The sequence below is a fragment of the Prosopis cineraria genome, unplaced genomic scaffold (genome assembly GCF_029017545.1).
Source record: "Prosopis cineraria cultivar Desert tree isolate PC_DT_omini unplaced genomic scaffold, ASM2901754v1 PC12, whole genome shotgun sequence".
NCBI classification, from domain to species: Eukaryota; Viridiplantae; Streptophyta; class Magnoliopsida; order Fabales; family Fabaceae; genus Prosopis; species Prosopis cineraria.
In genome coordinates this window covers 14,940,391-14,964,801 of record NW_026555343.1, presented here as the reverse complement: position 1 = coordinate 14,964,801, position 24,411 = coordinate 14,940,391, and the positions used below count along the sequence as shown (strand labels likewise).

Here is a 24,411-nt window from a genome sequence, read left to right as displayed (position 1 = left end):
TTACTCAATATAATTCATGTTTATTTTTCTTTAAATTTCATTAATTTTAACAGAAAAATTTAAAATTATTTATTTAAATATTGACATGCTTAATTATTTAATTTTAAAAAAAATTGTGAGAGAGAGTAGACAATTAGAGATCATAAGGACAAATTAATAATTTTCAAAATTTTAACATAATTACAAATAAAAAATTAAGTATTTTAGAATATTTAATATAATATTCTTCACAGTGTTAAATATTAGATTAAAGTGTAGGTTTTGAAAATAAATCAGAGGTCTCATAACTTTAGCAAAATAAAAGGAAGGTCACTGTTTTTTCACTCTAAGTTTAAATCTTTTGGAGGAAAATCAATCTAAAATAATATTCCTTGTTTAGGCTTTTGATAATTTTTTTTTTTGGGTAGAAAGCTTTTTATAATTATTAAATGTAAACTAATGAGTACTATACATGCAAGTATATTATTGGAAATAAACACAATGACTGCAGTGTTACGAGGGTCGTATGTGGTCCTCATAATGAGTGATTGTTACGAGCCTGTAAAAAATGTTAATTTATTACGAAAATATATAATTTTATTTTCTATTAATTTTATTTAATAATAATATTTTTTCATTAAAAAATAAATAATTATGTTATTTTTAAAAATTTGTGGTCATTAGATAAATAAAAATATTAGCTTATATAATTAACTAAAGGCTAAATTATATAAAACTATCCTTAGCTTTTCATGTATGAATAGTTGTTTAATATTTAAAACTTGACAAGGACTCCCCCAAGCATTCAATTTTAATTTACTCCTATTCTGTTAATTATTCTCTTATTAATTTTGATAATAGAGCATACTATATTATGGACTAGACCCCTAAACTTTTTTGTTATAGCAGATAACCCTCTTAAACTCTAAGTTGAGAGAATGATAAAGAGGTGATTAGATACGTTATTTACATGCTTTATCCATACATTTAGGATCTTTTGCATGATATATTCCCTAACTATATTCATTATTGATGTTAAAAGTGATAAAATTGCCTGAGGGGTGAATTTGTACATTAGGGGTATTTTGATCCCAATTTGCACTTTTTATGGAAAATTGAGTTTTTGTTGGATTAAATGTCATTTTTGCCTAGGGAGTGAGTTTATGAAATGTGATATTTTGTAATACGGCCAAAATACTAATACAAGTAAGAGTTGGCCCTAATATGTGTTGATTATGAATTATTTGATGAAAAGATGCTTAAACTCCCCCTTCTATGCTTTTAAAATTAAGGGGTTGAGTATTGAAATTGTAAATTGTAAGTATTTGATATGATGTGATGCATTACACAAGTTAGTTTTGGTGTATTGCATGTGGTTTAAATAGTGTCAACAGCTATTGGCTTTTGGTGAATGAGTTGGACACTTAGTTTTGCGAAAAAGATTGAAAAAGTACAAATATTGAAAAAAGTGTCTAAATTTTGAATGTGTAATAATTTGATCATGAAACTAAAGTTATTAATTATAGCTCAAAAGGAGTTTTCTGTAAACTCTTAGATTGCATCAATCAGGTGTCAAACGAAGGAATGGAGTACGTCGAAAGTTACCCCCAAAGCTATCAAATTGATAGCAGAATTTACTGTCATAGATCATGCAACGAGCCACGGCACATGGTACAAAGGTAAACATGCCATGGCACAAGTTCACAGGGCACACCCCAATTTCTACAGAATTATTTTGTTTTTTGCTTCCTTAGCTAACGTATTTGAAATGATTCCATGTCTCCCACATAATTTGTGAACTCTGATTTGTTTCTTTCAAAGGTCACTGGGAATGGTTTTAGTTTTAAAAACTTGAAATTCTAACTTTTTCACCTATTTGTAAACTTGATATTATGTTTTGTACCTTAATCCAATCTCTTAATTAATTGAAATTTGGAGTTAATTAGGGTTAGAAGAAGGAGGATATTACACTGTCCTGATATTCTTTTGACAATCAAATAGAAAATATTCACTTTCGATCCACACTCATTACCTATTATAGGAAAGTGTCAGTTATGACTTATTGGCATATTGTGTCATGTATGCATAGTCGACTAATAATTTTTTAAAAATTTATTGTTTATATTTTAAAATAAAATTAATAACATAATGATTTAAAAATGAAAGTTTCTTGGGTTTCACACCTTCTAGTCAACACTTATGGTAGTAAAAAAATGCAGGAATAAAAACAAAATTATATGTAAACATACATTAATGAAATTAAACAACCAAATTAAAAATAAATCTAAACAAAGTATAGATTAATTCAACAATTTAAAAAATTTAAGTAGCATAACAGCTTAAAAATAAAAATTTCTTGAGTATTAAACCCTCTATTCAACACTTGTAAATATCTAAAATAATTAATTCAACATATTTTAATCAATAACTAAATTAATAATGAACAGAAAATAAATCAACAAATGCAAACATAATTTTTTTTTCTCTTTATCATTTAGGGGGAAAATGAAAATGTCAAGGTAGCAAACATAACACTCCAAAAATTATCTTAGATTAACCCATAGCCAATGATATAACTAAAACAAAAAATAAAAAACAATGCAAAGCGTATTAGGGGAGTTAGAGAAACTACAAAGCTCAATCTGTCAGTGTTAAGAAAATAATGTTGGGACCACACATAAGCTGAAGATCACAAGGTGAAAATGAGAAACAAAGTTGATCAAATATAAGTTGAAGTGAGAGACCACAAATTTTAGAATTTTTAAAAGTTAAAGTTGTGGGGACTAGGGATTATATCTGAAAGTTGGGCATTAATGGTGGGGACATTTGGGAGAAAGCAAAAGAAAATATTTATGGAGACAAGAGTTATCGGTGGAGCTGATGAGCTGAAAGAAGAGGAACCGCAAGCTAAGAGCTTAAACGAGCTGTTGGAAGATTGCAAGCGAGCTAAGAGTTTGAAGCTAAGAGCAAGTTTGGACAAACACCACCTACACAAACTGAAAGAGGACCAAAAGCTAGGCGAGCTGAAGGCAATGTGAAGGAGCTGGGAGTTGGGCGAGCTGAAGCAGTGATGCAGTGAAGGAAAAATTAGGCAGACACAATAAAGAAGTGCACAAATATTAAAACTTGACGCTGTTGGTCAAATTTTTTTAAAACAATAAGACAGGGGTGGAAATTTTTGATAACCAATAGCCACATCTATCGATATCCTTATTGCATATTTCCAAGACGCTGACACATAGTTGCAACATACACTTTATGACTGTACCCACACGGACTGCAATGTACACTATATAAGTCCAAACTATATGTAATATATCATTTTTTTGGTAGAAAGGTGGTGTTTTTAAATTAAATAAATGCTACCTCTCTTTTTAAAAATAAAAAAATTATATCTAATATTTATTAGTAATTAATAAATAAAAATTAAAAATTAATTAATAAAAAAGAAAGGTGGCGTTTAATAAGCCCACAAATGCCATCTCTTTTCATAAATATAATTTCTATTATTATATAATATTAGATATATGTATATTTTAAAAGTATTAAAAACAAATAAATTCTTAAATAAAGTTTCTTATGAAAAATAAAACTACATTAATAAATAATATATAACTATAAAATATTATAATCATCAATTATAATATATTATAGACTAAAATCAAAATAAGTAGTAAAAAATAAAAATAATTAAAATTAAAAAATAAATATTGTAACATAGTTATTGCTATTAATGATCACATATATTAATTAATACTTATTATTAAACAAAATACTACATAATCCTAAAAATAATAATTAATATTTACTTAATTAATATTTAATACATTATTTTTTTAATATTTGAGGTAGAGAGGTGACGTTTGTAGGTTGAATAAATGCCATCTCTCTCCTTAAAAATAAAAAAATTATATATAATATTTATTTATAATTAGTTAATAAAAAAGAGAGGTGGCATTTAAAAGACTTACAAATGCCACCTCTCTCTTCAAATATAAAAAATATTAAAAATAATTTTCATTATTATATAATCGTAGATATATGTATATTATAAAAATATTAAAAATAAATTAACTATTAAATAAGGTTTGGCATGAAAAATAAAATTTAATTAAAAAATAAATATTATTTAAATATAAATTATCTTTAGCATTATTTATCAAATATAATATTGTATAACCAAATATGTAAAAAAATAAAAATAAATAAAACTAATATAGTAAAATAAATATTTTAATACTTGAAGGATAGAGGTGGAACGCCACCTCTCTCCTTAAAAATAAATAAAATATTATATGTATTTAATTTTTTATATAAAATTATGTATTTAAATATCTAAAATTAATTTATTGTAATTTAATAAAATAAGTAATTAAATTTATATTAATTAAGAATATATATTACTAATAATAATTATTGTATTTTTTATTTAATAGTAATTATACAACAAAATATTAGATATGCCTATAAGTAATAATTTATTATATATAAAATATTTATTTAAATAATTATTGAGTTAATAATTTTTTTAGTACTTGAGGGAGAGAGGTGGCATTTTATTTTTCAACAAACACCACCTCTCTTGTTAAAAACAAATAAAGTATTATATATATTTAATTTTTCTAAAATAAATTAAGTATTCAAATGTCTAAAATTAATTTATTACAATTTAATAAAATGAGTATCTAAATTTGTATTAGTTAAGAATTTATTTTAATAATGATAACTATTTTGTATTTTATTAAATAATAATTATTAAACAAAATATTAGATGTGCCTAAAAACAATGATTTTTAATCATATGGTTAAAAAGAGACTTAAGCATTCATTGCAAACACACGCACGTTTCCCCATACATGTTTTAAGACCTTCCAAATTATGTCCTGGCAAATACAATATCTCATTTGTTCCTCTTCAGTTGTCATTTTTTTTTAAAAAATGTTTATCTTTATTAGACCATTTAATTTTATTTATAAATTATTTTTATCATATTTTTTGGAATCAATGAAAATCATAAAACTTATCTTTCTAAAAATTTAATAAGTTTTTAATTTTTCTTTGTTAAATTTACATATTTTAATAATATATTGTTCGTCCTAACATTTGATAAGAAATAAAAGATACAACTTGTGATAAAAAGTTAATAACATGCTTTACAAATTTGACCAAATTTTTTCTCTCCCTCTACTTTATAAATAGGATTAGAAGGAGTAGCCATTTTATAAGTTCAAAGCAACATTAATTAACTGTGCTTTATTTTTATATTGATATTATATTTACTAAGGGCATAATGTAATATAAAAAAGAAAAAATTAGCTCAACGGCCTTAAAAAATACAGCTCTCATAAATTATAGATAAGATTTTTAAATATTTTAAAATATGACACATTCATAAAATTAATTAAATGTATTTTACTTTTTTATTGTCAGATTAAATTTATTATTAAAACATAATATATATATTGTAATAAATCCTTAACTATCTAAATCTTTCCTTTTTTTTCTCTCTGAATCATTTCTTTTTTTTTCTCTAAATATAAAATTGCCAGTGCCTTTCTTTATCGCAGAGCTTTTCTTCTCTCTCCCTCTCTATTTTTTCAGGAACACTATGAAGAAGACATTAAATATTGAAGAGGAATATTTATTTCTAGAAGCCAAAGACTAAGTTGAAATCTATTATCTGTCATTAGATTTTTACCATCTTCACATCTCTTAGTAACATTGAATTTTTTGTGGACTGTGCTTGATTCATTTTGGGTAAATAATTATGTATTTTTCGTGTTGCTAATCTGTGATACTACATCAATGATATACGTATATATATCAATAATAAACAAGTTTATATCTGATTGTTTAGTTATGTTGATCTGTGACAGTATATCAAGGATATACAATAGTATATCAGTGATATATAGTATAGTATCGTGAATCAGTAACACAAAAAACACATAATTATTTGTTCAAAATGTGTCAAACATAATCTATAAAAAATTTTGGACTCTTAGTTTATCACAAAGAGTCAAAATACCAAAATTAATAAAATAAAAAATTATGAATTTGTAACTCCATTTTCCCATCGACATGTTCCGTTTCGTCAAGTGCCGTCAATGTATCTCACCTCTTGTTTGTCTCTTGCAATCGTGACTATGACTCACTCACACTGCTTTATTGTCTCACGTTCATCTCTCTCATGTCCAACTCTCATTCATCTCTAAAAAAGGTCATTTTAGACTATATATCTTGCATTCATTGTGTCCAGTTTCAAAGATTTATTACGTTTTGAATTTTCAAATATTTGCAAAAAGAAATATTAAAAGGGCAGTTTTGTAAATTAATTATAAACTAAATATTAAAAATGTTATTTTTAAAATTTAAGAAAGAATAGATTTTTTTTACTTGATATTGTGATATGGGCTATGTTTGCAAAAACTCCTGTGAAAAATTAGGAGGAATTTTAACATATTAATAATACTTCCTCCGTCCTTATGCACGTGTCCTCATCATAAGAAAAAAAAAACACAAATCATGAAAAATGCAAAATGCATGTGCTCTATAATGTGGGAATTATTTTTTTTCTTTTCCAATTATACCATCCATTTAATGTCATGCTATGTTAAAGTTTAACCACCTCTATTCAATGCCCTCAATTTAATGTCAATTTAAAGAAAGTATTCGTAAAGTCCATTATCTGAAGTCCCAAGCTGTCATTTTTCACAACATTTTGCAGGGCAATTTACCCAACACATTTTTGGACACGTGGTGAATGTTTATTGACCATGACAGATTTGATTTAGATCACAATATAACTCATTATTAACTAATTTATATTTTTTAAAAAATTGATTAAGATCTTAATTTTCAAAAGATTTTCTCATCTTTCCAATCACACATTTGAGTGAAATAAATTAAATATTTGACTTATTTAAAACACCATCATTAATTACTCATAAAGCATGGGTGTAATAGAAAATATATATATTCTTCTGGTACTATTTATAAATCACTTCTAACATGTTTTATCAATATCAAAAAAAATTTTAAAACTCATTAACTTTGTTTTAAAATTTAATAATTTTAAAAATTTTATTTCTATTAAATATAAATATACATACTTCAATAATATATTTTCTCTTTCCAATATTTAATGGATGGTAAAAGAAAAAATTTGTGATGAAAATTTAATGACGTAACTTGTAAATAAAATTAAAGAAATTCTTCTCTCTCTGCCCTATAAATATGATTAGGGAGAGCAACACTTATCTAATGTCTTATATTTTGAATAAAGTAAAGCTTATAGAAACTAACTTATATTATATTTTGGAGGGAGTATTACATAGTGCAAGGAAAATAACAAATATTATCCTCTCAACATATGTACTATATATATAAATATATACTACATATACATACACACACATATATATAAATTTAAGTGCATGATAACTTTTTTGAGTATGCGCTTGCGTCTGGAATGTTCAAATAATTTGATCCAACCTCAATCATGTTCAAAATATGACATCAAATATAAGCATATATTTTGAAAGAAAAATGACGAATAAATCCCTTCAAAATAGGGAAATAACAATTTAGTCTCATGAAATATGACAATGATAGTGAGGTCTCAAGATTAAATTTTCTGTATGACTTTAATATCCCTCTGCAACTAATTTTATATAGTTCACAAGTTTGGTATAAGTATTCACAAATTTGATTTCATCAATTACTAAAATGATTTAGAAAGTTACAACTTTCTATCAACAATTTTTTTCAATTAGAAAACTCCAAGTAATTTTATGTGATTCATAAGTTTGTTATAAGTATTTATAAGTTTGGTTCCACCAATAATTAAACTAATTTAAAAAATCACAACTCGCTATCAACAAAGTCCAACTAAGTATATATCATTTACAAATTTAGTATAAGTATTTTTAAATTTGATTCCACCAATGACTAAAATAATTTAGAAAATCACAACTTTTTAAAGCACATAGGGCTACTAAAATAATTTCTCACATAAATTTAAGTTCAAAGAAGTCTCTTAGGACCTCACTGTTATTATCACATTTTGTGAGGCCAAATTTTTGTTTTCCTATTTGAGAGGGATTTATTTGTCATTCTTCCTATTTTAAATATTAACATATGAAATTTGAACATTAATTAACTATATCCTGACAAACTAGCATATTTCACAAGTCCATATTTATTACTTCCTTTAGTCTAAAGTTAGAGAGAGAATATTTTTTTTAGTTCTATTTATAAGTTAATTTATTAAATTTTCATAGCAAATTTTTTCATTTACCCTCCACTAAATAATGGAGAAAGATAATATATTATTAAAATATATATATTTAAAAGGGGTAACGTTGAGAAATTATTACATTTTTAGATTGAATTAATGAGTTTTAAAATTTTTCTTAATTTTTGTGAAATATATTTAAAGTAACTTATAAATAAAACAATAGGAATAATACTTAAGAGTTCATGTGCATTGATTTTGCCTGTGAATGTCATCATTCTAATGTGTTCAATTAAAATCACTCATCTCCATATTATTTAAATCCAACTCAAGTTGGTTAGTCAGACTAGTAAACCAGTGATAAACTAATCTCCTAGTTGATTTGGTTAAGAGTTTTAAACGGGTCAATGAGTTAAATTTGGTATGCTTTCCTTATTTTATTGAATTTAAACATCGTTTTCGGTTAAAAAAATAAGCATGACTTTAGCCACTACACTGACTACTTCAATGATCAAATCAGGTTTCAATGCCTTACCAATTTCTACTTGGAAGTCAAAGTTTTAGAAGGTAATTTCATATTAAAAAAAAAAGTATCTTTCTAGGCTTAAGAACAAGAATTTGAATTTGAGAATTAACCACACATAAATCCATGTCGTAAAACATTTGACTAGATAAATGAGAGCAACAGTAATGATGAAGTCTTCAAGTACTTAAAGGTAAAAACATAAAGCATTTTGCCATCCAAAATAAAGAGAAAAGTGCAGAGGAATAGAATCCACCTCACCTATCAGGGTATGGATCCTACTCTTCCTTCTTTGTCTCCCCTTACTACCATGACACAGAGAGCACGTGCTAATTATTTTACCCTCATGTTCCATTATATATATATATATATATATATAGCCCTTGCGTCTTTCTCCCTCCTATAAGATCACTCAGCTTCTAGAAAGCAATTAAATTTGTTCATGAGTGAGAGGTTGAAAGCCATGTTGAAGAGTTGCCTTCCAAACTTTATCAGTATTCAGCATTGCATATCCACACTCATGTTCACTCCATCCTTCTAAAGAGTGCACTATTCCAGCTATTCGCCATGCGCTCATTACCCTTCTTGGTAACCAATTCTGCAAATAATTTTTAAAACTTTAGTACATATACTAATAATTAGTAGTATTACTAGGCGACTCATTTTTTAGCAATGTTTTAAAACTCAGACTGGATAATAAATCAAAAAGGATATCATGAGCAAGTCACGATTATTATGGTTCAATTAGTTAGATCGTTAGTTGAATTAGTAACATAATAATTAAATCAGAAAATAATATTTATATGTGTGTATATAAATAAAACTTTACCAATATTGACAATATCATTCCTAAACTAGAATTATTAGGTCATAACATATTAAATTCTAATTTGCTTATTTCGGTTTCATATTTAGTATATCTTTTTATTTTTATTATATTTTTTCTTTTAAAGAAAATAAGTTTTTAATTTTCTCTATACTTTCATTGATATAATGACATTAAACAAATTATGCACTCAAAATTTTACCATAATAACCTAGAAGTAAGTTGACATTAATATCTTTAAATTTACTAAATTAAGAATAAAAGAAAAAGTGGATCCAAATGATCCAACCGTTCTAGGTTTTAGGTTTTTGCCAAGTTTATTCAAAACCTCCTGGATCATAGTGGACTAACTACTAGAATGAGTTATAATGGTTGTGAACCAAACCACATTCTTTACCAAGTGACGATTCAAGCGATCTAACTGTCCAGGTCTCAAAACATTGTTTTTTAGACTCCATATAATGCATGAAACCTACCCTAGCTAGTTTTGGAAATAAAGAGGAGGAGATGGAGTGCACAAACCTCGCAAGAATCGACATTTTCAAGAGCCAAGGGAGTTAGCATAGCTGGAGTACAACGGTATGAGCAATCCTTGCGATGTTTGATTGGTGGGAATTGTGTGTATGGAATGAATGTTGTTCCTTTTGGTGCCTTTCGCTGTTCCTCTTCACTCAATCCATCTCCCACCAACCATATCTATCCATGAAAAACAATAAAGTAATAAATTATATTTAACATTCTCAATTCTTCTGGAATTAATTAATCAAGGCAACTAGAATGTGATAATTAATTAAAATGATTATTCTAGGATAAATGTACTGGGGATAATAGCATATACCATTCCTATTGAAATTTAGATTTAGTATGCTCCCTCCAGTCTCTATTTCAGGACACATTCTAGAATGATTCTGTTGTCCTTATATTAAGGCACTTGGTGGGTGTTAATTGTATTTTTTCAATATTACCTATATATAAATTCATTAATTATGAGAAAGAATATGATATAATTTGAAAATTTTTCATGCAAAATGTGAATAAAATTGCAACTTTATTCTTTTTTTCAAATAAAATTAATTATTTAACCACCTCTTCTTAATTCTAATATGATGTTTGTTCTTAAATTTTCAATCCAATTTTGATAATATTTTTACTATTATTTCAACCTATCATCTTGTCACTATTTCAAACCCATACTTCAAAACCATGACATTGTTTTAATTAAAGTATATTACTGAAAACTTACGAATACACAGTAAAATCATAGATATACGATTAATTATTTCTATTTGTCTCTCTAAGAGATTATATTCTGCCAGAAAATTAACTGAGGGTTGGTCGTATTAATTACCTTTTGAGAATAACTTTTAGAGATAATCAAATTACTTCCACATTTATTGTTAAATGAGCTTTTCAGCTTCATGTGCTCCTCCTCATGCACTGTGGCTACCTGAAATACATGTGTGAAATTAAAAGATATCAAGCGCAAGAAGAAAAGAAAAGAAAAGATAAAGAGATAAATAGGGCTAATTAATTTTGATTAATAGGGTTGCTCAGTTGAAAGGAACTATAGTATCATCTAACTTGTAAGGTTTTCAATTCAATTGCTCAACTAAGAGACTTGCATTATTCATATTTGATCTAGGTTGTTATAGTTTTTTTTTTATTTTCTATTTTAATCTAAATTATCAACTTTGTAAAGTTATCTGTCATAAGATTGCTTTTATTGTAAATTCTATTTCCTTAAATGCTAAAAGAAAATCAAAACATAAGCAATCCAAATTAAATCTAAATAATAAAAATATTTTAATACATCTACTAAGATTTGATATCAATGTTACAAATATTTACAACAAGCAAGGTCACTGCCTTTTTTCTACATCGGCATTTTGAAGAACGGACGTAACAATACATTTTTACAGTAGTGATGATCTTGATCTGTAAAATACATACTAAAATTAAAACAAAAAAGACAATCATAAGTATTTTAATTTTAAGAATGAACTTTCTAATAATAAAAAACTCAATTATACATAAGGTATTAATTTCAAATCTCATAAATAGAAAAACCATATATACAGGGAGAGTTTTTCCCTTCAAATTAGGACAAAACCTATCTCAAATTCATATCATTAAGTAATACTAAATATGGAATAGTTTGTTTGTTTGATGATGATTATGTTAGTAATAGTGTGGAACTTACCTGAATACCCTTTTGGCATAAATTAAAGGCAAGGGCAGAAGCAACCTTGGTGAGTTTGCCTCTAAGCAAGACTTGAGATGTTCCATTTGGAAGACTGTGAAGAAGCACAGCAACAGCCAGACTGCTTCCATCAACCAACTTAACATTTAGCTTTGGATTCTTATTTATGTAAAGCCCTCCATATGTGTTTAGCTCTTCTTCTTGATTCATCAGACCCAAATTTATCACTTTTGTTCCTTTCCTTTCTGCTTCCACTATTGCCTCCTCTATCACTTTGTTGATTGCCTCTTTTTGCCATTGCATCAAGTACTGCAAGTTCAAATTCTTTTTTAAAAAAATCTTCAATGTGTGTTTGATAAATGCAAATAATCAACCAAGAGTTATAAGATTGAGTGAAACAAATATACTATAACCCTAAAAGGGAATTTGAGACTAGAAAGACAGAACTTCCTCCCGTTTAGGAGTACTCATCAACACAACTTCAATCTGAATATATAAGTTATAGTGATACTGAATATCATATTGAGTTTTGTTTTTGCAGCTAATTGGTTCAAAAGAAGAAAGAAAATAATCATATACTCCCTCCCTCCATTCCATTTCCTAAATCATTTTTGAAGTTGATTATTAATTTGGTGTCCAGAAATATAAGAAATTTTTGTCAAAATTAAGCTTTCATTAATCAATGATGATTATTCTAATATCATCCCTCATTATTTCACTCCTTAAATAAATTTCTTTTCTGATTAAGAGTATTTTTAAAAGTTTATAAAAAAATATTATTATAAACTATATTTAGTGAACTTTATTAATATGTATAATTTTATAACTATGTATTCCATTAAATTTCAAAACATATTACTTTAGTTTTTGAACAAGTGAAAAATATGAATTTTTTTTGGGTCAAATATGCATTAATTGTTCAAAGCACCAAGCATAAACTTCACAACACTCTTTTAAAAAAAAAAAAATAAACAAACATAAAACACACACACTCCTCTCTCTCTCTCTCTCTCTCTCTCTCTCTCTCTCTCTCTCTCTCACATTTTGAAACTTACTTGGAAGGTGTACTTGGGAAGGACCCAAGTTTGAAGCTTGAGTTTATCGAAACGATTTCTCTCCGATGTGAAGGTACGACCATAGACCCAAGTGAAGATCATGGACAACAACGTTACAGGCCACATTAACTTGAGATACCACTTTGATGTGTGAGGTTGTGAGGCCAAGTAGGCAAATCCCAGTCGAAGATGATACACAGATTCAGGCGTTGTGAGATGTGTTAGGTGCACAACATCTGGGGATTCTTCTTGCCTCTTAAGTGCACATTCCTGTAACTCATCTGTAGATTTGTCCACAGTGCCATATATATGATCATACAAAGGCATGAATAGAGAGTAGTTTGTCCTGAACTGTGTGTGGTGCAAAGAGTGAAACCTGTTAATTAAAAACACAAGTTAAATGACTGTTAATGCAAATTTGTGTTTGATTAAATATTACAACAGGGTAGTTAATTATTTATGTATGATTGACATTGATTTCAACTGTTTAATTACCATCACTTCTTATAGTAAATTAAACAGCTTCAAAATAAAGAAATAGAATAAAGAGCAAGACTTGACTATATACTTAATCTTATATATTTTATATATTTTTATTCAATCAAATTATAAAAAGTAAGTTTTAATATATTAATATTAATAATAAGAATTTATTATAAAATAAATAATATATAAATAATACATATATTTTTATTTAATGAAAAATAAATATTTTAAGCATATAACGTAAAGCATATAAATTTTACTTTGAAACACACAACTACTCCAGTCAAAGAATAAACAGTAGTTTCTTACGTCAGAAAACTTAAAAGAAAAAAGAAATGAAGGAAAAAAAAACAGCAGCTACTTATTCATTAATCATTGACAAATTATTTATTAAACGAATTAAACGAATTCTCCTATTGTTTAAAACATAATATATTTTTAATCACTTAATATTAGACTAAAATGCAGGATTTTTTTTATAATTTTTACAAATATTTTTTTCAATTATATTATAGTCTCATAGAGATTGAAGAATAATCTTAATAACAATTATTTTTTTTATAACATTAAGCATATAAATTTTACTTTGAAATGCACAACTACTCCAGTCAAAGAATAAACAGTAGTTTCCTTAAGTCAGAAAACTTAAAAGAAAAAAGAAATGAAGGAAAAAAAAACATCAGCTACTTATTCATTAATCATTGACAAATTATTTATTAAACGAATTAAACGAATTCTCCTATTGTTTAAAACATAATATATTTTTTATCACTCAATATTAGACTAAAATGCAGGATTTTTTTATAATTTTTACAACTAATTTTTTTTCCAATTATATTATAGTCTCATAGAGATTGAAGAATAATCTTAATAACAATTATTTTTTTTATCCAAAAAAAAAATCTCATTGTTGTGTCCCGTTCAACTGATATGACATTGGTCTTTCTGTTCTGATTTGACTTTGGGCCCCATTCAAGTAGGCAATTTCTTACCTTTTTACCCCTCATTTAATGTTTTCAGGATGAAATTGAAAACAGTAAAACACCAAAGATGACTGAAAACTCTCTCCCAGACAGAGGACAAGAAATGATGTTGACAATCAAAATATAATATATATATATATACACATATATATAAAATCAAGTCCCATCCAATCAAATATAATCAATTGTCATTTAAATTGATTTTATGTTTTATGTATATTATTTATATTTATGTCTAAAATTGTATAAAAATTTGACTCGAGGAAACATAGATAAATCTCATGATCCGAACTAATCTATTTTTATTCATCTTGAATTTATTTTTTGTTTTCACATATTAAAATATTAAAATTCATTATCATCTTACACACATATAGAGTTGGGAATTCGGATGGGCCGCCCGAACAGGCCTGAACCCGAACAGGCCCTTTTTTTTTAAAAAAAAAAAGCCCGAATGGCCAAGCTCGGCTCGAATTCCTTCGAGCTTCGGGCGGCCCTAATACCTGAATTTTATTTTTAAAATTGTTTTTAATTAAATTTTTTACTTTAAAATTAATTATTTTATTTTATAAAAAAATATAAAATATATATTTTAATACTTAAATGATGTCTAGAATTTAAATATATGATATTTTAGTATAAAATAACCTAAAAATTAAAGAATTAATTAATATTTATTATATATTATATATTTTTTAAAATAAAAAAATTTATTTGGGTATTCAGGCCAAGCCCGAACCTGATCGGGCTTGCCCCAAATTTTTTCAGGCCTATTCGGGCAGGCCTGAATAGGCCTGAACATAGGCCCGAATAGGCCTGAACATAAAAAAACATTTCCTTTTTAAAGCCCGGTCCTAAAATTTTTTGGATTAATTCGGGCTAGTCCGTCGGGCTCGGCCTGAATTACTGGCTCTACACACACACAAACTAATCTTACTCACAAAAAAAAAAAAAATTGCAGCTTTCTGACCTTACCTAAACTTAGTGTGTATGACAAATATAATGGAGCTCAAAACCTAATTAATAATTGATGAATTGAATTTATATATCGGAAGTCGCATTATTCACAAAGACAATGTGACAATATTCAGTCACAATAAACTTCTAATATATGAACTATTATTCTATGAAGTGTGTGTAGTTAATATAACAAAAACAAAAACAAAAAAGTTGGATTGAGAAGACTTACGTTGGAGTGTACATGAGATATTTGAGAGGAGGAAAGAGGCGAAAGAGGAAGGAAGGAATGAGCTCGAAGTTGCAGTGACCCATATTGTTCATGAAGTCAATGAAAGTCAGGTAACCGGTCATCGCCGCCACCGACGCCGTTCCGGTGACCACCGTCGTTAGCATTGGTATGGCGAACAACATGAAATATGATATGTGTTCCGCGAATGGGTGGATCACAGCTATATATAATCGTGATTAACACAATAAACCAACAATCAATCATCAATCAATATAATGTACAAAACAAAAAAAAATTAGAAGTATTATTCATCAATCATAAAAGAGTTCAACTTTTTTCGTTAGTAATCACATAAACAAGTTTAAGTTTAATTTATATTTTGTTTTTCTTTGGAAATCAAGATGCCCTGCAAGTGCACTTTAGGCTAAAGTAGCTTTACTTAAAAAAAAATTGGTATTAGTTAGCTGAAAAAAATCCAAATCAATACTCCATTTCATGATGTTTAACTTTTTGGTGGGTTTTTGTTAATACAGAATAAGAAGATGATATAAACAGAAAAGGTTATAATATTCTTCCATTTCTACATATAAAAGGAAATAATAGTATTACATGGTTTAAAAAAACTGGTTAATGGTTAATGATAATAATTGTGTCTCTGGAAATAAAAAAATTGGACAAAAATATCCTTGTATTTAAATAAAATAAGGCTACATTAAATATTTTTCATGAATAAAAATTATGAGTTTATGAAGGATAATTTTAAAAAATTATACTAAATGCTTATTAAGATATGTGATTTTGTTTATAAATAAAAATAAAAGAATAAGTGATAATTTTTTTTATATATAGAAATGGAGGTAGTAGCATCTAATATACTCTTTCTGATCCACTTTATTGGTCACCTTTTAGAAGGGTAAAGTAATTTACTTTATAAATTATTGAATTAATAGTAATAATTTATTTCTAATTAAATGTTTGAACTACCCTTAAAAAGTGAGAGAGAGAAAAATAAAAAAATAATATTATATAATTTTTTTTAGAGTTGTATTAATAATTTTACTAAATTTTATTCTTTATATTTTTATTGTATTAATATTGATAAAGTTGGTAAAAATAATTTATAAATAAGGTGGGAGTGAATAATAATGTTCTACTAAGATACTCCAAAATATTATTCTCTCACAGTTAATTGTGAGGTATCAGGTAAGTGATAAAAGGAGTTGCGGAAGTGTCAAAGAGACAGAGTGATACAATAAACGAAGAGCGAGATAGGAGTATTGAAATGCAAAAGAGGAAAAATCATAATTATTGTTTTATTAAAAATTTAAAGTTGTAAACATATTTAAAATTATAAAAAAATTTCAGAGGGGACAAAAGTGGAGCAAAGTAATGTTTCTTTTTGTTGAGTGGGAAAAGTGGAATAATAAAAGAGAAGGAGAAAGGTGGGAGGAATAACAAATATGGTTGGCCTCATTAATATTCTTATAAAAGTAAGTTGTAGGATTTTCTACTTCATATTTTTCAAGTACTATTTTGTTTTTTTGCAAAATTTCAAGTTCTATTATTACTTATTCAGGTAAAAAAAAAAGTACTATTATTACTTATGAGTTCTGACTCTGGTGGATTCTATTAGAAATATGGTTTTCCCCAATTAATATTCACAAAAGCAAGTTGGAGTTTTCCTATTTCATATTTTCTGTTGTACTAAATGGTCCATGATATTAATGATATATATCATGAAACCTTTTTTTATCACTTGCACTTATCCGCTACTAAGGCAGCTTGTTAAACATACACATAAATAATATGTGTATGTTAGTAATGAATTAATTTGACTTTTATTCAAAAAAAAAAAAAAAGCACTAAGCTGCTTGATGTATGTTTCGGTAGAATATTTATATTAAATTTAAAACTCAAATTTTCACACCCATTCAAATGGTTCATATCTCGAAATTTATAAGGAACAGACAAATGCATGAAGCCGTCTGTCTCTCTGCCAAACCATGCAGCACAAGTCAAAAGGTAGCAGTGTACATTTTTTTGATATGCATTAAAAATCGTCACATGGATCCACGAGGCTCAATTTCGTACATATAATTTGATTTAAATTATATAAATAAAATATAGAAAGAATTACATGTAAAGTGAGATACTACAAAAATCGGACCTATCATTAAGCATACTAAAATATTAATTCAAAAGTTAACAGTTAAAATTGTAATTAAATTATAATTAAATTGGTCATGAATAAAATAGTTTATTAAAATAATTATGATATTGATTTAATAATTTATCAATTCAATCAGACGGGGTTAATTAACTCTTAATTTACATATATGCTATGCATATAATTCCTAAATAAAAAATTAATTACATATAAATTTCATCTACTTGTAAACATCTTTAAATTTGATATGTAATTATTGAAGTTTGACTTATAAATAGCATAAAAAATAATCAATTTTCTTATTTAATATGTAACTATAATTTTATCTAAAATGTAAGTTAATACTTTATGTTTTCAAATTAGCCTATATAATATTTGCTAATAGTATTATGATTTGAAACATTTGGCTTGTATTAGCTTCTTCTTTTTTTTTCCAACATTGTATTAGCCTATTATAACCAAGTGTTTAGTCATCTAGTGACATTAATTGTTTGAATTACCTTTTTAATTTTAAATATATATACTTTAATAATATATTTTTTCTCCTTAATATTCAATAGAGGGTAAAAGAGAAAATTTATACTAAAAATTTAATGACGTAACTTTTAAATAGGATCAAAAAAATTTTCTTTCTGCCTTATAAATAAGACTAGAAGAAGTTTTCATGTGGTATGAATGAATGATTGCGTTTGGCCAAAACAAAAAATGAATGATTATGTTATTATTTATTATTATATACTAGATGTATTTGTATTATTTATTAATGTTTCTAAAGTCATATTTAAAACTTGATCTAGATTTTTTTGAGTTTATTCAAGTAGTTTAAATAAGTTGAAAGTAAATAAAATTTTTTACATTCTCAAACTCAATTTTAGTATTTTTTAATTGACTTGTCAAAGTTTGGCTTGAATTACCGGGCATCGCACTATGTAAGATGCAAGATGAAATTAAAGAGAAGAGATAAAAGGGACTCACAAGTAATGGGCTCGGTGACAATTGACGAATGGTGGTGAGAATGATAACGAGAATATAGAAAATGGTGGTGAAGAGCTCTGTGAAGCCAATAGTACAGAAACTCCACGGGACCCACATGCAACAATGCCATGATGAATACCCCATCTGATCTCCACCAAGGCAGGTGAGACGCTCCTTTCATTGTATGGCTCGCCAAGTAAAGTAATATTCCAGTAAACAATATTTGGTCATCCCTGCATGTTAATTAATTAAATTAATTAATTAGTTACATTCCTCTAAACTTAATTTAACCCATACATATAATTAATCTTATGCTCCTCAACTTTTTTTTTTGATAGTTTAGATGGGTCATCGTGCACGCATGTTCAGTTGAATTAATTGACTATATTTCACCTGTTCTAATGCACAAGGTTCCAAAAACCAAAAACATGTGAAAATAAAACCCAAAAAAAGAAAAGCAGGGAGAAGCTCATGGCTCTGTGCATAATTGATGGATTTAGTTTTGTAGTGTATGACTATCGCGTATTACTATCCTGTATAAATATACTTCATAACTTTATTTTTTTTTTACATTTTTGGCCAAAAAACACTTTACTTTTTTTAAAAAAAATATAAATTTTTAAAAATATCATTCAATATTCTATTTATGAAAGAATAATAAAAAGAGAGAATATAATGTGAATAGTGATATTATAAAAACATCATTAATAAAACCTTATTTTTGTTAAAGTATTTTGAATTACTTTCATTCCAAACTATAAAACATTTTTGGGAGAAATTTGATAGTTCAGAATATAAAACACTTTAATAAAAACAAAGTTTAATTAATGATGCCTTTTCAATGTCACTCTTTTTATTATATTCTTTCTATGATATTTTTTCATACATGAAGTATTAAATGAAAGAAATTTTTTAAAAAGTTTATGAATTTTATTAATATGTGTGATTTTGTTTAAAAATATCTTATGATTTGAAATGAGGAAAAGTATTTTGAGAAGTCGAATCTCTTCAAAAAATATCTTATACTCCCTCTATTTTTATTTAGAAGAGAAAAACCTAAATCACATAGTTTAAAAAAATTGATTGAACATATTAATTGTATCTAAAAATAAAAGAATTTTAGACTACAATGCCTTTATTAATTATATTAATCAAGTCTTTATTAATTATTTTTTTGACTGTAAATGATGAAATTATGAGGGATAATTTAAGAATTTTATAATAAATGCATATTAAAAATATTATTTTGCTTATATAAAAAAAATAAAAGTGATAATTTCATCTAAAAATAAAAACAGAGGGAGTAATTGAAACTGATAAAACAACTTTTTATCAAGGTACCAAAAATCAGGATTAAGGGAACAGTAATTAAAAGATTAGTGATCCAAGTGAGAGTCATCGAACATGTTTGGGTAAATGAGGTTGGTGAAACTACTGAGTAAAAGTACGGGATTGCTAATTGAGAGGGTGAGCCGACTATTTATGAGAGCCTGAAAAACTATCTAAAGGTGTGATGTCGTTTAGCAGAGAAAATCTAAAGCTTTGATGTGAGTGAGCAGCCCTTCTTATCAAGGATTCGCTCATAATTATACTGACTACGGACGCAGAGCAGAAGGCTGAGTGTAAATGTTGACTCAGTTCAACAGCTTTATCTTGTCTCCCACATGTATTTTTAGGTTAAAAAGAAAAACCTTAGACAGAATTAGAACAGTGCACTTCTAATGCTTCTTGTGGAGAAGTTGATTTATTATTATACATAATGTATTTATTTATTAGAAAAACAAGATTAATAATCTTGTGTTTATCTTTTGGATCTTTTAATCCCCTCTCTTTCTCCCAATCAAGTTAACGTACTCTTCGTTTCTATATACGCTCCAGAACACAATATTAAAATATCTTTTAAAAATTTTATTTGATTTAAAATATAAGATATTAGATAAATATTATATTTATTTTTTTAACTATATTTTTACTTCATTTATTATTAATTTTAAAAAAAATCATGTATTAAAATTTTAATTATTATTATCAAAGCTATCATGTAGAACATTTAATGAAGGTATAAATAAAAAAATGTGAATATTTTTAAAATTTTAAAAGTTCAACTAACATTGTTCACAAACTATAAATTAATTAACTGTAACTTATATTGTGGTTTGGATGGAGTATAAGTAGTTTTCAACCAAATTATATATATTAATAAAATTTTATTATTTAGTTAAAATTACATAAAATCATAATATTTTTCTTGTTTTATCCCTAATAATGTCACAATTAATATCATTGTTGTGGTGAATAAATCATACAATTAACGTCTCCTCCATTTTTTACAAGGGTAAAATTATCTAATCATTTAAAAATAACAAAACACTCCTTATATTTTGAAACAAAATAAGCTTATGAAAAACACTAATATCTAAGAATGGAGGGAGTAGTTATTTATAATTAACATGTCAAAATTTTGTGAAAATTTTTCAAAAACACCCTTAGCAACTAATTGGATTAATTAATATATTTTGGAAAAAAATTATTAGCTATATTTTTCTAAAATTTAAACTCTACATTAACTACTATGTGTATTTTGGAAAGATATATTTAACATAGTAAACAGAAGTGGACGAGGTCTTTTATATTTTAAGAACTAAAAACAAAAAAGTTCTTAACAGTGTTTTATATTTAGAACTGGATGTGAAAAGCTTGTCTATAGGCAAATAGGCAAAGTTCAATTATTTAATATTTTCACATGTAAATGTTGCCATGAAAAACGAAAAATAATGATGTTTTGATATAAGGGCATATATATATATATATATAGAGAGAGAGAGAGAGAGAGAGAGAGAGAGAGAGATGGACTAACCAGTCTCTCTCACGATCAACTTGATCAAACTCAATGGCCTTATCAACAATCCTTGAGTTTCCTTTTGCCGTTCGATAACGAGAGAGAGTGATCCAAATCTGATTGTGAAGCATACGCCACAGCAGCAGAGGAAGAATCAGGAACGTGGATACGTCCCTTTCACTTTTATCCTTCACAAAGAAATTGTATGTGCTGTGAATGGCCCATGGAGCCAGAATCCCATACTGCAACAAATTCAAAGTCACGAGAGATGAAACGAAATACATCAGGTTCATGCTCAACCAGTAACATATGGACACGTATCTTTTAAACACAAAATATCTCCAATGCCATGCCCCTATACTGCGTATTTGTCTGTGTGTGAGAGAGAGGTGGTAGAGGTTACTGCAATGATCAGATCCTTAATTTGATGTTGATTGGTAAAGTTAAATGCAAAAGTAGTGAACTTGAGAAATTCTGAGTCTTAAATTGATTTCAAAGAGGAGGTAGTTAAACAGGATGACGGACTTTCTTGAAGGAATGCTCATGAAATAGGCGAGCATTTGAGGCTGGTGCATACAATTCCTGAAACTTGCAGGGCCCTGACGTAGAACGAATATGAGTTTGTTTAATTTGTCGTTTTTTCTCTAAGCGTGTACTTTAATCTCCAAGCACTGAGCTTGCCTACTTGTATTTTTTTTATTAAAAAAAAAAGAGGAGGTAGATAAATCAATTCATGTTGAGGTTATGGGTTGAGGATGCTCGCGTTAGAGGTAGCTGATGTGCAAAAGTCTAAAAGAAGAACTCATTTTGAAAAACTAGCTTGATATCCTCAGTGAGTCTACAACATTTCACTTGACCTTCTTCCACTTAGAACCCCTCCATAGAAAGACTTTTTTTTTAACACCGAACTTTCAATAAAAACACTAATATTGTGAGTATAATATTAAAGGGAGAACTCATATTAAAAAGACAAGCCAATTGAGTTAGAGAACCTCTTACATTATAAACCTTATTCAACTTATAAAGCTCCTCAACGTTAGACTCATTACAAGATACCATGAGACCACCATTGATAAAAACAATCTAAATTAGTTTGGGTGGGATGTGATAATACCCTGGATTTAGAGAAAGCGGGCTATGAAATTTAAAAGAAGTAACTTCAAAGGATGGGTTCTTACATGCTGCAAAATTCAAGTCACTGATGATATAACACATTTTGCTGAAGCACCACGTATATAATGCAAGTTCATCAAACAAAAAATTAATTAGGAAAGAAAAAATTTAAAGCACAAATCATCAACGCCATGGCACTTGTACGTGTGTTGTGAAAGTCAGAGACTGATAATGGGAAATTTCTTAACCACAACGTCTTTAATGCCATCGCTCTTGGGCTCGCATGTTTGCTTAATAAATGAATGGCAATGTATTTACATACCACCTTGGATGTGAGAGAAAGAGAGAGAGAGAGAGACAGTTAAGAGTTTGAAACCTTGAAGTTTCCAAGAGGCTTCCATGGCCAATCAGTAAGGATTCCGGGTCGTGAAGCCATAGTTTGTGTGCACGACTATACTGGACTTGGTTTTGAGAGATGTAGAAGAAGAGGAAGAGAAGATGTCTGTATATATACACACTTATGAGTAACTCGCTTTCCTTGAGCCAGTCGGTGCATATCAATTAATATTCACAACCACCAACTTTCATCAGATCGAGCCACGCCAAACTCTAACTGTTTGAAAATAGATTAAATTGTTTGTCACCAAAAACTAATCATAAAAATCATAGATCACTCTTCATTTCAATTCACATTAGCCCTTTTTTAATTTGTTTGCACAAAAGAAAACAAAATTAAGAAAATGTTACTTCAAGTCCCTGTACTTTATTGAATTTTGATTTTGGTTCTTTTTTTTTTTGGGAAAATAACAATTAGGAACCCCACAATAACATTAATAACAATTATAGACCTTGAATTATCGAAATGTTAATAATGGACTATAGTTCTTACTTGCAATTAAATAATGCAAATAGTTAGTTAAAAAATTTATTAAATATACTTGGGATTATTAATAATATCAGTTGAGAATTTACAAATTGATTGTGAATCATAAGCCAATCACTTGAAAAATTAAGAAAATAAAGTTGGAAATTTGTTAATGTTAGCTAAGAATTTACTAAAATCCGTTATGAATGTTAAGTTAATTAACAAAAAATAATTTATATTAAGTAAAGATTATAGTCTGTTATTGAAGTTTCAATAATTCAAAGTACGTAGCTGTTCTCACGGGTTCCTAACTAATTGTTATTTGCCTTAGTTTTTTTTTTTTTTTGGTTCTCTATAATTTCTATTCGTCTACAACCGTGTACGTTAGTTTTTCTAGTTTGAAAAATACACCTAAAGACCATGAGCTGACCTTAACGGCGTTTATTTTGCTAACATGAACTTAACATTGTTTAATTATATGATGTTTTTTTTTTTTGGTAAATTATTTGATGATTTTGAAACGTGCAGTTTGAGCCAGTTGAGCTGTGTGCTGTGAACAAAACAAACATTGGTTGGATCAGCCCATGATCCTTAAGAGTATTTTTCAAATTAGAAAGACCACCGTTGAAGACAAATCAAACAATAGAGGGGACAAAGAACAACAAAAATAAACTACAAACACTAAAAACAAATTAAAATACAATTAAACTATAGGGACCAAAGTAATATTCTCGATTCTCCATCTGAGTGAATCCCGACCCAGTTTTTTCCCACTAACCAATTACGTTACGACTATTGAACAAAACTAGGTTGACGAACATGGTCTATGCGCCGCTAATGTAGCGGCTTGTCAAGCATTTGACAAACTCACACCATCCATTTCAAATGGAATTTGATTTTTGAAGTAAAATATAAGATATTTTTAACTATAATTTGAATACCAATAAAATTCAATTATATCCTTATTTTTAGTTA

The 24,411-nt window shown here is 27.3% G+C and overlaps 1 protein-coding gene across 1 annotated transcript; it reads right to left on the bottom strand.

The window, feature by feature from the left end:
- Positions 1–8,865: 8,865 nt before the first annotated feature.
- Positions 8,866–23,098, bottom strand: LOC129288786 (very-long-chain aldehyde decarbonylase CER1-like). Its single transcript, XM_054925526.1, has 9 exons — positions 22,948–23,098; positions 21,477–21,700; positions 18,620–18,852; positions 15,478–15,697; positions 12,820–13,195; positions 11,765–12,073; positions 10,913–11,011; positions 10,087–10,260; positions 8,866–9,336 (listed from the first exon to the last, which is right to left on the bottom strand). The coding sequence occupies exons 1-9, from the start codon at positions 23,005–23,007 to the stop codon at positions 9,169–9,171; spliced, it is 1,863 nt and encodes a 620-aa protein (XP_054781501.1). The 5' UTR covers positions 23,008–23,098; the 3' UTR covers positions 8,866–9,168.
- Positions 23,099–24,411: the final 1,313 nt, after the last annotated feature.

Bases quoted from the DNA above. Each gene is read 5' to 3' on its own strand.
- LOC129288786 (XM_054925526.1), bottom strand. From the start codon at position 23,007: ATGGCTTCACGACCCGGAATCCTTACTGATTGGCCATGGAAGCCTCTT. The intron at 18,853-21,476 runs GTTAGTCCATCT...ATTAACATGCAG, and splicing joins GTTGATCGTGAGAGAGACTG to GGATGACCAAATATTGTTTA. The intron at 11,012-11,764 runs GTAAGTTCCACA...CATGTATTTCAG, and splicing joins TATGCCAAAAGGGTATTCAG to GTAGCCACAGTGCATGAGGA.